The sequence below is a fragment of the Mirounga leonina genome, unplaced genomic scaffold (assembly GCF_011800145.1).
Source record: "Mirounga leonina isolate KUSES-001 unplaced genomic scaffold, KU_Mleo_1.0 Mir_151, whole genome shotgun sequence".
NCBI classification, from domain to species: Eukaryota; Metazoa; Chordata; class Mammalia; order Carnivora; family Phocidae; genus Mirounga; species Mirounga leonina.
In genome coordinates, this window is record NW_023270377.1 from 46,161,493 (window position 1) to 46,177,042 (window position 15,550).

General features: G+C 36.7%; 1 protein-coding gene across 1 annotated transcript in view; it reads right to left on the bottom strand.

Moving 5' to 3' along the window:
• FAM171B (family with sequence similarity 171 member B) overlaps positions 1 to 15,550 on the bottom strand; it is a 63,251-nt gene that overhangs the window by 19,201 nt on the left and 28,500 nt on the right. The window contains exons 2-3 of the mRNA XM_035007573.1: positions 7,261 to 7,494; positions 1,150 to 1,242 (exon numbers count right to left, since the gene is read on the bottom strand). Coding sequence (XP_034863464.1) covers positions 1,150 to 1,242; positions 7,261 to 7,494 — 327 coding nt within the window. The remainder of the gene's footprint in view (positions 1 to 1,149; positions 1,243 to 7,260; positions 7,495 to 15,550) is intronic.

Sequence of the window (15,550 nt, forward strand, 5' to 3'; positions counted from 1 at the left end):
TGCTGAAGAGGGACTGTTTTTGTTAAGGTCCCAACAGCATAAAATGTAGCCTCTCTCTCGTCAGTAGTTCCAATTTATTTGTCATCCGCCTATGCAGAATGCCATGTGCACCCATTTGGTCGTTCACCAGCAAACTCGGCAGCTCACAATTCTGTTAAATGCATTCGAGTTCAAGAGTTAAATGCATTCGAGTTCTGCTACCTTCCTCAGTAAATGACTCCAAAATTAATCATGCCTGAGTTTAATTTTTTTCCCAAATAATATTTCTTTTTTAATACTTTAGAAATAAATAAGATACCTTCTGAAAATGAACTTTCACAATTTCTTTTACCATGACTGTTACTGGACTCTACTTTTGAAGAGTTTCTGCTTCTACCAGTCATTCCTATTATGCTCAGTCCTAAACATTAATTCCCCAATACAAAAAAAAAAAAAAAAAAAAGGCAAATTGTTGTCATCTATAGAGGTTCTATAGAGGTTTTATACAATATGCAGTAAAAGAGTGACTAAATGCTGGGGTTTCCCCCTAAGGACTATTAAGGAAGATGGAGGGGCAGAGGTGGGGGGAGAGGTAAGCCTGAAACGGTCTTTCTTGTGGTTGGTAAAGTGAAACTGGAGACCACAGCTTGAATCAGACCTAAAATAAGGCTTCCTGTGGTATATGCAAGTGGGGTAAATCCCATCTGCTGAGGGAAGACCTTACCTGGTCTCAGGCTTTTCCCTGCTCAGGCAGCAGGCTTAATGCTAGATGCAGGGATGAAGGTGCCTGCAAATTAGAGAATCCTAAAGTTTTCCCAATTTCACGAACCACTAAAGCCCAGTGAGAGACGTGTTTTGAAAAGAAGTTGAGAATCTCTGTGCAACATTTCCAAAAGTCAAATGTACCTACTCGGGCAGGGGTGGGAGGTGGTGGTGGTGCTAAAATGGTAAAGGACGAGTCCCGCTCCCCAAAACCCCCTACTGTAGTCTGACAGTGAAATAAGAATCCGTTCAGATCAACTTAGAGCAGTACTAATCCTCCCTGATCAATTTAGGGTTTTTTCCAAGGGATAACCAACATTGATTCACTAGTGAAGTACAGTTACATTAATTCAAGTGACAATAATCACTTTAAGTTTTTACTTACGAGCTGAGAAGAGTTGTACTTACCAGCTAATTTCCCAGTAATTAAAACAGTGTCTTCAAAGAGCCATATATTTGCTTGGCTTTGCGGGAACAGTGAAAGTGTAACTGATGAATATACTGTGAAATATAGCACAATTAAAATGTTTTATTAAATGTGGGGGGAAACTAGGTAAATATAGTCTATTCCAGCAGTCCCTAAAATGTGGGGGCAAGGGGCGGGGGGAACTGTGGAAACAAGGAAACATAAATGTAAAGTATGATGGAGGGGGGAAATAGAAGATACAATAAAGTGAGAAAAAAAGGCCAGGGGTCAATTTTATTTTACTTAAGCCTATTTCCAGTAGTTTGTACCAAAGTGACTACTGATGTTCCCTAACCCCAGTTATATACGGTCTGGTTAAATGCTTGAATAATCCTGAAGAATCCTCTGCTATTTTCTCTATTTAATGGTTACTTGTTATTTCCTTCTAATGATTTTTAAAAAATCTTGGCTCCACAATTCAAGGTTCTCTGAGATAGAGGCTACATCCACTGCTTGCTTTTTTTTTTAAACTTCCTGCATAAGGGCGCAGTGCGCTTCATCACACAGTAGGGTTTGCCAGCCTCTGGGTTGGCAGAGCAGGAAAACAGTTGAACATATAATGAACAAATGATCCACAGGCAACCATTGTTAGTAATGCAGGAGGAGGCCAGATCTGCCTGCAAGAGTAGGCGCCTTCAGTAACTGGTGCGACAAGTGCAGAGGACCTGAAAGATAACTACATTATTTCAAGGTCAGAAGCAGCAGGAACAAAAGACCATTTTATAAGAACAGATCAAATAAACTTACTAAAAGTGAGTTCTCATTTGATAGCTTTCCTCTATCCAATATAAGTATTTGAATTTAATAGAAATAACATAATATCCCTAAATCACTTAGGACAGGATAAAACAGATTTGCATGGGAATACTTTTCATGTTTTAAGATATTTCAAAGAGCTGTAAAGGAAATAGAAAAAAGAAGATAAAACACAAAAAGATATGAATGGATATAAAACAAAATATACTTTTTCCTGCAATAGGAAAAGAAGACTACCAGGCAAAAGTGTAATTTCAATTCAGAAGCCATTAATAGACTAATTAATGGCTTTATTAGATTGGAGAGAAAGTGTTAGGGTAGTAGCTTGGACCTTGAGATGATTGTAATTAGGGCACTTTCCCATATTTGGCCACTCTCTCAGTCACAGGTAGCTTAAAATGGGGGCAGCCCTGACAGTTTAAGGTTATGAAACCTGAGGAAAATCTTCTGAACTTCACTAAAATTTACATGTAGATTTCCTTTCACAGACAAAATGTTTCTCATTATAAAAGGGATGAATATCCACTATGGAAAGGTTGAGAAATAAGGAGAACAAAGTGATGGTCATCACAATCCCACAACAAAGACAATAACTATTAATATTTCAGTATACTCTTTATGGATTTTTTCCTGTGATTTTTTTTAAAAAATAGTATAATATTATATACACAATATTTTTACCCTACTTTTTCATTTAAGGTAATATCATAAGCATTTCTGTCCCTCAATAGAAACCTTTTCTAACATTTTCAAGGTCACATATTTCATTTCTTGAAGTATCAAAACTTACTGAACCACTATACTAATATATACTTAGTTTTCATTTTCACTATTATTGCAAAAATAATCAACATCCTTGTATATGAATATCTGTCAAATTTAGTTATTTATCTATCTGTTTTTAGGAGAGATTACTAGCAGCAGAATACTGGTCAAAGGTTATGAAGATTTTGAAGACTTTTGACACACATATTTCAAAGTTGTTATCCAGATCATTTTGCTGACTTGTACTTCCACCAGCCATGTTTGAGGATACTCATCACACCTCACTTTGTCAACACTGAGTATGCACTTTTTAAAAATGTTTCTAAGGTGAAGAATCTAAGAAATGTGTATGTCTTTGGTGTACAAATCTGAGACTCTTACGAAGATAAAACATTTTGTCACATTTAGTGACAAATCATTAGTTTTTCTCTTTTTGAAAATTGCTAGGTCATAATTTTGTCCATTTACCTTATTTATTTAGCCAGGGCCTTGGTGTTTTCTTACTAATTTGTATGAATTATTTGCATATTAAGAATATTCTGGGGTGCCTGGGTGGCTTGGTTGTTAAGGGCCTGCCTTCGGCTCAGGTCATGATCCCAGGGTTCTGGAATCGAGCCCTCCATCGGGCTCCCTGCTCAGCCGGGATTCTGCTTCTCCCTCTCCCACTGCCCCTGCTTGTGTTCCCTCTCTCGCTGTCTCTCGCTCTCTGTCAAATAAATAAATAAATAAATAAAATCTTAAAAAAAAAAAAAAAAAAAAAGAATAGTCCTCCTATCAGCACCTGGGTGGTTCAGTGGGTTAAGCGTCTGACTCTTGGTTTTGGCTCAGATCATGATCTCAGGGTTGTGAGATCAAGTCCCACGTTGGGATTCTCTGCCTCTCCCTCTGCCCCTCCCCCTCCTTGTGCACTCTCTCACTTGCTCTCTCTCTCAGATCTTTTAAAAATATATTACTTCTTGGGCGCCTGGGTGGCTCAGTTGGTTAAGTGACTACCTTCGGCTCAGGTCATGATCCTGGAGTCCCGGGATCAAGTCCCGCATCGGGCTCCCTGCTCGGCAGGGAGTCTGCTTCTCCCTCTGACCCTCCTCCCTCTCATGCTCTCTATCTCTCATTCTCTCTGTCTCAAATAAATAAAAAATTAAAAAAAAATCTTTAAAAAAAAATATATTACTTCTTATTGTCTCATATTTTTCCTTGGACCTATTTCTTAGAGATATAATTAACAATTTATTAGCTTCAGGTGTACATGATTCAGTATTTGTATATATTGCAAAATGATCACAGTAAGTCTAGTTAACATCCACCACCATAGTTACATTTTTCCCTGTGATAAGAACTTTTAAGATCTACTCTCTTAACAACTTTCAAATATGCAATACAGTATTATTAACCATAGTCACCATGCTATATAGTACCTTTTTTAAAAATAGTGAAATCTGCTTTTTATGACCTCTTTCATTACTTTTAAGTTTATGCAGGCCATCCTAATTTTTAAAAAATCACGTAGTTTTTTAAATTTTCTTGTATTTAATAGGATTTGATTTTCCACATTTGAACTCTATGAGAAATATATTTGGAATATGAAACCTAATTCATTTACTCCAGATAATTAACCAAAACATCCTAACACTACTTACTGAATACTCAGCCTTTTCTCACTGATTTATAATGGTACCTTATCATAGATTACATTTTCTTATACATGTTAGTATCTGATTTGTATCACAGAGTTTTAATTGTGTAGCTATATAATATTTTAGTTATTTGAAATGGCAAATTGCCTCTAATAAATATTCTTTTAAAATGATTTCCAGGTTTTTTTATACATTTATTCTCTGAGGATTATTCAGCCAGGATTTTTTTTAATGCATTAAAATCTATAAATTAGGAAGAACTGAAATCTTTACAATATTCAGGCTTTCTAAAGAAATTATAATGTTTTGCCATTTACCCAGGGTTTTAGTTTTTAGTTTTCTTTTTTTAAGGTCTATCAGTAACATTTGGTAGTTTTATTTTCCCAAACCCATGGTTATTTCACACTTTTTTTTAGGTTTCCCTGCATATTTTGTTTGCCCTTGTTGTTCTGAGAGGGATTTCATTATTTTCCATAACCGCTGACTACTTCTGGTATATAAGAATATGTATTGATTTGTACCAATGCTTATTCCACACTCAGTAATTCTGTCAAATTCCATTAATTCCATTAATTTTGAGCATTTTAAGATTCATGCTTTGTAATTTTCCAGGGATATGATGATAACTGGAAATAGTAAATGTTTTGATTCTTTCTAATAGCTATTCCCCTTTTTTGGTCTGTTGATATATATTTGCTCTGATAAGAACTTCTGTAATGTAAAATAATATGGACATCTGTGTTCAGTTTCTTATTTTATTAGGATCACCTCTAATATTTTATAGTTAGTGTGATTTTGAGATATTTACCATGTTAAGATCTTTGTGGTCCTAGTTTTCATGGAGCTTTTATGTTCTTAGTTATGCACAGATGGTGAACTCATAAAATGCATTTCAGACAGTTTGTATTTCAGTGTTATCATCTGATAGTTCTAATATGATATGTAAAATTAATAGAATGACACACTTGACATCCTTATAATCCTGTAAAGAAAAATCCTACTTGGTCTTAACAGAAATCTCTATTTAAATAATGGTGAAATTCTTTTTTACTATTCTGTTTAGGATTTTTGTATTTAGAGTTATAAGTAAGATTGGTCTACAGAAGAGTATTTGTATGTATGAGAGAGAGCACATATTAGAGCATTTAATTTTGCATTACCTTTGTTAGGTCTCAGAATCAAGGCTGTACTGGTTTTATAAAATGATTTGGAGTACCTTTTTTTTATTTTTAATAGCCTTTGAATCAAGCTATTTTTACTCAGGATATTTTATCCATGGCTATTAGTCTACCTCATCTAAAATCAACATAATCATTTATAGTATCACAAAATTGTTTTAGGTTTTTTAAGATTATTTAAGATTATTGCCATCAAATTTGATATAGAACATTTTTATGGTTTTTAAAATTTTATATATATTTTTCTCTTTTACTTGCCTGTTTAGATTAGCCAGATGCATGTGTAATTTATTTCAAAGAACTAGCATTCTGTCAATTATCTCTTCTTTATATTTTCTTTTTTTTTTTTAAAGATTTTATTTATTTATTTGAGAGAGAGAGAATGAGAGAGAGCATGAGAGGGAGGAGGGTCAGAGGGAGAAGCAGACTCCCCGCTGAGCAGGGAGCCCGATACGGGACTCGATCCTGGGACTCCAGGATCATGACCTGAGCCGAAGGCAGTCGCTTAACCAACTGAGCCACCCAGGCGCCCATCTTCTTTATATTTTCTAATTAATGTTCATCTACTTTCATCTTTATTTCCTTTTTCCCATCTTACTTTTGGTTTCTTTCATTATTCTTCTAACTTTCATTTAGTGATTAATTGTGCTTGATTTCTGTCTTTTAAAAAAAACTAAAGCATGTAAGACCATGAATTCACCTTAGACATATCCCTATTCAGACTTTTGAGTCATGATTTTATTAAATCTCATTCACAGGAATCTTAGTTTATCTAATTCATTTTCCATTTTCTTTCACATTCTAAACTTGAACAGTGGTTCAAGAATTTAAATGTTTCCAATGTGAAACCAAATAAAGTATCTAAATTCTATTAAGAACCATCACAATTAAAAAAAAAAAGAAAAAAGATATATTACCTAATGTATCACACTTCCAATCAGCCAGACTTGCATTCTAGTATCTTGTATGGCCTCTACTTCCCAATAGCCAATTAGTCACACTAAGTCCTATCAATTCTTATTTTTTCCCCTCAGATGTATTGAGATATAATTGACATGACAGTGTAAGTTTACGGTGTGCGTGATGATTTGATATGTGTATATATTGTGAAATGGTTACACAGTAATTACCAATTCTTTGCTCAGTACGCGTCTGGTACTCACCTTCTTTTCACCCCCTCTCTTGCATCAGGCTGTGGTTACCACCCACCAGGAGCACAACCACAGCTTTGGAACAAGGCTCCCTGCTTTTGGCCTAAATGTCATACACTGTTAAATAAATTCAGTTTCCAAACAACTTACAGTTATGTGTTCAAGAATCTGTAATAACGGCCTTATTATTCAGCACATAAATCTAAACTTTGTGCCTCCTCTTTTGAAAGCATCCTTTCTTCATCTGGCCCACCCTGCTTCTGGCTAACCCTCTGGGCATACCAGGCCCCTCTCCGCCACCTGCAGACAAGCTTTGTACCTGAACAGAGCTCTTGCTCAGGATTCCTTCAAACCTCTGTAGGATAGACTGATTGATTGATTAATTAATTAATAAAAACAAACATGTTTTCTTCAAACTGGCACTCCTTCTAACCTCTCTGTAGTGACTTCACATAGATTTTCCCATTTTCAGTTCACCAGAGCAAAAGATTCCCAAAGAAGAAAAAACCAAAAAACAAACAAAAAACCATTCACATTCAGTAAAGGCAAAACACTGTGTAAGTGCTTACTTGGCATTTTTCTGGTCTTCCAAGGCAGAGGTGTCAACACGTAGCCATCTTTGTAAGCAATGATGGTTAAGCTGAGTCCTAATTTATAGAGTACTTTTATCAACACTGCTCCATTGTTTTTAGTTACTGTGGAATTTGTTTTCGTGTAGTTTACAAACACTTCTACAACTGCTTGACTCAGGTACTGACGACTGATGATGTCATTCACCTGCACTTTCAGCATAAATACAGACACTGGAGGAGAAAAAAAGCCAGAAATGGCAGCATGTTAGATCCTAGAACGTATATGTCGCTCTACCTTAAAATGTCATTCAAGACATCTCAATAACAGTACAAAACTGCTGATAAAATCTGGAAATACATAATGTATGGATGAATTGATAGAAATAGGTATAAAAACATTCCAACAAGTTCATTATTCTTTCTAAAACTGAATAAATTTGAATTTATTATTAATAAGACAGTGTTATTATTCCAATTTTTTCTGCCAATAAAAAAGGAAAAGGAAGCAGTGAATCTGAGGGGAAGGGAGGTTCGTTCTTCAGAAAAACACATTTTTACTTGGCCTCACTAATCCTAATGCTACCAATTAATTCAAAATACAGTCAAAGTTCCTAGAATAAAATGCAGTCTCACCAAACCTAGTGCATGGCTGGCTCCTTTTTTTTTTGTTCTGTTGTCTGGAAAGCAAGGGATGTGTTTCAAATTACAAAGTATCAAAACAATATCCTTCAAATGTCAAAAAGTATTATCTGTTAAATATATATAACAAAGCATAGTAAGATAATAAATTGAGGAAAATCAAAATTAACTTATTTCTAACTTAAACCTCCAGCTTTATAGATCTTGATGATATGTTCATGAATTTCCCCAACGTTAATGTCTTGTTTAAAAAGAACTTGTATCACCATGCAAATGCCTTTGTAAAGCATGTATCACAACATCTTTGCCAAAGATGACTTCTCTTCCACTACTAACGGGCTTTGGAGTCAGTCAAGGTCAATCACTGCCATTCCCTAGATACGTGACTTGGGGGAAGTTGACTTCTCAAAGTCCATTTGCTCATCTGTAAAATCAGGAGAATAACTACTTTGAGGTAATAAAATGAAATAATGCAAATAATGTGCTCAGCACAGTGGTTGGTTTTCACTTAATATCATTATTAATAATAAAAATTATTACTCCATAATTGGAGACCATTTCACAAACATCAGAGTCATCAGTAAAAAATACCTCAAGAGGGTTGCCTGGGTGGCTCAGTCAGTTAAGTGTCTGACTCTTGGTTTCCGCTCAGGTCATGATCTCAGCATCCTGAGATGGAGCCCCACATCGGGCTCCCCACTCAGCGAGGAGTCTGCTTCAGATTCTCTCTCTCTCTCTTTCTCTCTCTCTCGCTTTCTGTACCAACCCCCACCCCACACATGTGCTCTCTCTCTAAAATAAGTAAATACATCTTTTAAAAAAATACCTCACAAGGACTTATTTTGTGGCTATACATTTACAAAACCCCATTTTACTCAAAATTTTTAGCAAGAACAGCATGTGGGGTAAAAAATCCTCGTCAACACTGAGCTGCAATATCAGCTACCAAATTATTGTTACACCTTATGTATTCTAACTTTATTAATATAAACTAGACTTCAAATTGTTTTTGGACCATAACAAAGATATTTTAAGTACAAGTAGAACTACTGCAGTAATCACCCAGTCCTAGGAAAGATATAATCTAGCAAGCTAGAAAAAAGCTCTGATTCTTTCAAAAATCTAAAAATTGAAGGGGCGTCTGGGTGGCTCAGTCATTAAGCGTCTGCCTTCGGCTCAGGTCATGATCCTGGGGTCCTGGGATCGAGCCCCCACATCGGGCTCCCTGCTCCGCGGGAAGCCTACTTCTCCCTCTCCCACTCCCCCTGCTTGTGTTCCCTCTCTCGCTGTGTCTCTCTCTGTCAGATGAATAAATAAAATCTTTAAAAAAAAAAAAAGATTAAAAAAAATTTTTATGGGCACTTGGGTGGCTCAGTTGGTTAAGCGTCTGCCTTCAGCTCAGGTCATGATCCCGGGTCCTGGGATCAAGCCCCGCGTAGGGCTCCCTGCTCCGCGGGAAGCCTGCTTCTCCCTCTCCCACTCTCCCTGCTTGTGTTCCTACTCTCGCTCTCTCTCTCTCTGTCAAATAAATAAAATCTTTAAAAAAAAAAAAAAAAGTCTAAAATTGAAGTCAAATGTTACCCAAACACTATTTTATATATATTCGGACACAAACATTTTTAGTGTATTTCCTCTCATGAATCTTAATAAAATATGTTAGTACTATATATAATCATTATAACCACAAGAACTAAAATATGTTGAGCATTAATGAGCCAGGCATCGTGTTAATTTTAAGTGCATCGTTCCATTTACTCTTCAAAGCCCTCGTTACAGAAACGTTACTGTTTTCTTCGTCATATATATTGGTAGCTGCGGGTTAAAGGAGTCTGTTAATCAGCCACGGCCAACCCACAGCAGAGAAAGGAAACAGGACACAAACTTGGGACCATCTCTCCTCCAAGCCTGTGCTCTCGAGCTACCGCCCCGTATAGCTGCCTGACTGAACTCTGCAGGCAACTCCAGCCAGAGCTTAGAGGGCAGAGATGGGGAGAATGAATTGGGGAAAGAAAGGGAGGATTACATCCTAGACAGTCATTCCTTGAAATGAGGTTCCGTTAGTCTGTCTAAAACACTGTTAATTTCCAGGACAATAATCTCATATATATTCACATATATATGGAGAATAGATAAGACATCGTTTCACATTATCTTATACGTTCACCCCATTACTCTAAAGATAAAAAAAAAAATCATGTTTGTAACATTTAAAATCAAAATATGAAGAAGGGCTGGGTATAAACATGTTCCTAATGCCAAGCCTCACACGTATATTATCACAAAAATCTCCATATGCCTTTGTAACGTGTGTGATATCAAGTCCGCTTTACCAGTGAAAAAATGAGGATTCAGACAGGTAATGTGGACTGTCCCAAGGCTCACATACATTAAGAGGCCCCGTCAGCCTTCAGTGTCCCCATGAATGACTCCAAAGCCATCTTTACGCCATGTAACGGAGTCCTGGGGTCATACTACTAAAATTAACTCCAGGAATATGGTGTTGCAATTACTGAGAAATGCTTATATAACATTAAAAAGGAAAAAAAGGGTGTTCCCCAGCACACACACACACACATGCTAAACTATGGCCTCAAACTCAAGTGGGAAATGTAACTGGGGTAAAAACATAAATAAAAGGTTGTAATATTTGTGACATGATGGCCACCTAAACCAAACTCCTTGAATAGGTCTGCCGAGTACAAATAGCTATTTATGTGTGGAGGACAAGAAGTTGCCCCATTCAAAATAATTCCCCCAGCCTCCTAGCTCCTAAACCCTCGATGAAATTCACTGAGCCACTGGCACAAAGTGCCTAACTAATGGGGGCCAGAAAGATTCTGTGAGGACCTCAAAATGTGGCTGAAGATACACAGAAGCTAGTGGTTTCTGGCACGGAAACATCTTAGAAAGTCTACGCGTGCCTACCCACTGTGCTTTCCCAAGTCTCCCTGCCCCCTCTCCTTCCCAAGGCTGGTCATACAGCCCCTCCGGCTGATCCGTGAGCTGTACCATAATCCCTCCCCAAAGGCCCTTTATTCCTTGTAGCCAGAGTCAGACATGGTTGCTTGCTTCCAAAGCAAGCACCTTAAATGATAGAGGGTACAACTGTAAACATAGGATGTGTTATTTAATGGGCTACCCTATCCTTCATAAGAGAAGGTGAAGGAAGGGTAATGTTATGTACCAGAAATAGGATAAAACATATGAGAAGGAGACAGCACATAACTAAAAGGGCATTAAGATTCTCTCATAAAATTTGATAATGGGTCTTATTCCAATCGAGTATACCTACAATGGCTCCTACAACAGCTTATTCAGGAATGGGAATTTTGATTAAATCATTTGCTCCAAAGATTAATTTCAGAAATTCTCAGAGCCTTTGATTTATAGACAAATTCCAATGTATAGTAAGATCTTGAGCTAAATTCATTAAAAAAAACTCTGTGTATTCCACCTGTTTCATCCTGTAAAAATACAGTTGCCAAAATAAGATACACTAAAGCCTCCTGACATTCTGAAGCTGGGTTTGATTAATAAATGTTTCTAAAACATTTTCTAATCCAGAATGATTTTATTTTTCCACATGTAATCATTATGTTAAAGACTAAATTTGATGAGAAAATGAATATCAAATTCAGGGAAAAAAATGACTTGCCAAGGTCAAACTTTGGCTTTGTGCACCTTGGATCTCATAGCCTCTGGACAGGATGTAACCCTGATCAGCAGAGTCTTCTCTAGCTCAAACTGGAAAAAAATAATGGTTATTTGTGACACACACACACACACACACACACATACACCAAGCCCAGTGCTAGAAACTTTATACATGTTGTCCAATTTCATCCTAATACAAACCTGCAAGACTTTTCCCCCGTGTTAAGGCAAGGAAACTAAGGCTAAAATTGCACAAATTAAGAAGGGTAGAGGCAGGATTCACAGACAAGTTCATCTGACTCCAAGTCCCATGCATTCTACTCGCCACATCTCTCAATGAAAAGACTTAGATCGGGTTTTCAGCATATTCCGCAGCTTCCTTATTTCCTTCCATCCAGTGTGGAGAAGGAAGTGCTTGATTTGCTGCTGACCCTCTGAGCCTCTCACCCCAGCCCCCCACCTGGTTTGTCTGGCGGAGCATAAGCAACAGCAAACCTAGCATTGAAAAAAACAAAAACAAAAAGTCTCAGCTGGAGGCCAGCTCACTGCAATTAAAGGAGCATGAACAATTCTTTTTCCTCCAAATAAAAGGAAAAGTTGTAAAGATTGCCTATTCGTGACTTAATTAGGATGCTTCTGACTTCCATGATGTCAATAGCTGATCAGGCAAACAGGCCTGGCAACCAGAAGTTTTATATATATATATATATATAATCTCCATATATATATGTATATATCCAGATATATATATAAAATCTCCATAACAATCCCCCTTACTGGTTCTCTCCAACAAAAATACTTTGGCATTTAGATGGGGCAGATTCTGTGGTTAAATATATAATTTTCAACCACAGGTGCTTTTGTCTCCATAATCTATCTACCCTTCTCCACTGCATTTTTCAGCTTTCCCTGCACTCACTATTTTCTCTGTCACTTAATTATAATCATTATGTCTTGCCCACATAATCTTCTTTTCAATATGTCACCATTAGTTTAAAAACGGCTCAATATCAAATGATTTCAACTGAACCCTTAGAAAACACATAATCTAGCTGTTGAGAGACACAAAAACAAAATGCACATCAATGAGCATGGTCCTAAGGTTGCTGGGGAAAATTTTAACTATCACATGATTAAAAGCATTGTTCAGTAGTGAGAATCACTATAATTCAAAAGACTAATGTATACATAAAGAAGTGCTCCTGAAAAAGCATGTTAGAACCAACACTATATTATAGTTTTGCTATAGGATAGAGACAGGTAACTCAAAGTTGAGGAAGGGTCTAAAACTAGCTATTTGTTTGGCTGTCATCTAGAGCTTCAAGTGGGGTGGGCTGATAAATTATAACCCCACTTCTTTTCAAGAGAACTTGACATCATCTTATTATGTTGTTACCATTATGTAGGTTACAACTGTGCCCACAGAAAAGCCACCTTATTTTCAGATTTCTCCAGTACAAAAACTAGCCTACTTCTTTTCCATTATATTTCAAGCATGTACAATCATTTCATTTAACATATAACATTTTTTTTTCCTCTAGGAATATAATGCTAAAAACATGTTAGGTTTATAAAGCTTTTATAGACAGATCACAGACCAAATTGTTAAGTATACGACACTCTAACAAATAAATTTTAAAACTTTACTGAGGTTTATGCATTCTAATGAGAATGAGACTAAAAATGAAGAGCATAAAAATATAGTGGAATGAAATACTTGGTTGGGAACAATTAGAAATATTCACCTACAGGGGTGACTGGGTGGCTCAGTCAGTTAAGCATCTGCTTTCAGCTCAGGTCATGGTCTCAGGGTCCTGGGGGGCCCCATGGCAGGCTCCCCTCTCAGCAGGGAGTCTGCTTTTCCCTCTCTCTCTGCCCCTCCCCCACCCCACTTGCGTGTTCTCGCTCTCAAATAAAATCTTAAAAAAAAAAAGAAAGAAAGAAAGAAATATTCACCTACATTACTTCACCCATCAAATGTTTATTGACAGGTTATTTGTGGTTTTGGGAAGATCTGCTCTTTTTGAGCCAGATCTGCTCTAGCAGGTATTGGGAATACAAACATTAAAAAGACACTGTTTTGCCTTGAGGATTAATTTAGAATCTATGTACACAACAATTCCTAGAATAAGTATCCATCTTGAAGAGAGATACGTGCACTCCCAGGTTCACTGCAGCATTATTCACAGTAGCCAAGATATGGGAACAACCTAATGCACAACAGTAGATGAATGGATAAAGAAAATGTATATACATATAGTGGACTATTAATCCACCTTAAAAAAAAGAAGGAAATCCTGCCATTTGCTACAATATGGATGGACCTGGAGGACACTATGCTAAGTGAAATAAGCCTGACACAAAAAGATAAATAATGTTATGATCTTGCTTATATGTGGCATCCAGAATAACCAAATTCATAGAAGCAGAGAGTAGAATGGTGATTGCCAGGGCTGAGAGGAAGGGGAGGTGGTGGTCAAAGTGTACTAAGTTTCAGTTACATAAGATAAGTAAGTTCTGAAGACCTACTATACAGTTAATGCCTATTAATAATACTGCATTACATATTTAAAATTTGCTAAAGGGAAAATCTTTAAGTGTTCTTACCACAAGAAAGAATTGATAATAATAATAATAATAGGGATGGGAAGAAACTTTGCAAGGTGATGAATATGCCTACGGTCTTGATGGTGGTGATGGTTTCATGGGTATACTCCAAACTCATGGAGTGTATACATTAAATATATACTGCTTTTTACATGTCAGTTATATCTTGATAAAGTAGTTTTTAAAAATATCCAAAAAAATGTGAATTTAATATTTACTTTAAAATCAATTCCCACTATCATTTTTTGAACAGGGAGAATGCCAACATTTTTATTTCAGATCTCCAAAGCCCATTTATTCTCTCCTGTTTTCCATAATCTGACTTTTTGGTTCATTATAGTAGAGACTTTGTGGTGAGAACACAAACGATGACAAACTTCTGGCTATGACCCAAATCAGGCTTTATTCATTCTTCACCATTTTCATATAAGATATCTAGTCACAGAAATTATAATTTAGAGCTAACTATACAAATATCTTGTAATGTAAACATACAAAAATCTTGTAAACAGAAAACATCTGGTCCCAAATTTAAATGTCTGTGTATTTAAAACTTTTAGTAGAGACATAACAATCATGGTTTCACTAAAGAGAATATAAATTAATTCCCAACTCTTTAGCCTGGCATTTAAAATCTAAGATCTGGCCACCACCTTCCTTTCTAGCCTTATCTATTCGGGGATTGACAAACTACAGCCTACGGCCAATTCTGACCCACCACTTAATCCTGTAAATAAAGTTTCCTCATCATACTGCCACAGTACTCATTTATGTATGGCCTAGGGGCTGTTTTTGCTACAACAGCAGAGTTGATAGTTGCCTCAGAGGCCACATGGCCTACAAAGATAAACAGTTACTATCTGGCACTTTCCAGAGAAAGTTTCCCAACTTGTGCTCTATATTGTCACATAAATGGGTCAAAGGTCACTATCCAAGATTGACCCACTTTCCTGCTACATTATTCATTTCCTTCTTTTATCTGAAAATACATTCCCCTTTCTTCCCGTCTCTAGCCGTCAAAATCCTACTCCATTCTTCGAAGTTTAGCTCAAATAAATTTGCCCTTATTTCAGTCAGATGGGACCTTCTCTTCTGTACCTACTAGTCTAATGGCACATGATACATTCTGGTCTATGTTTTGCTTCCATTTATCTGGGAATAAGTTTCTTCACAGCCAATATTGTTTCAAACTCAACCTTGTGTTTTGCCAGAGTTTAGTAAGGGGTTCAGAATATGTATTCTAGATGAATGGAACAAGGGTCAGGAAGAAAAGTGGGAAGAGAAGGAGAAAGGAGAAATGAAGGAAGAGAGGTAGAGAAAGGAAGACAGAGAAGATCAGAAGTGGCCAAAGAATGGTAACTGTAGGATTTCCACAGAGGCCGCCTGG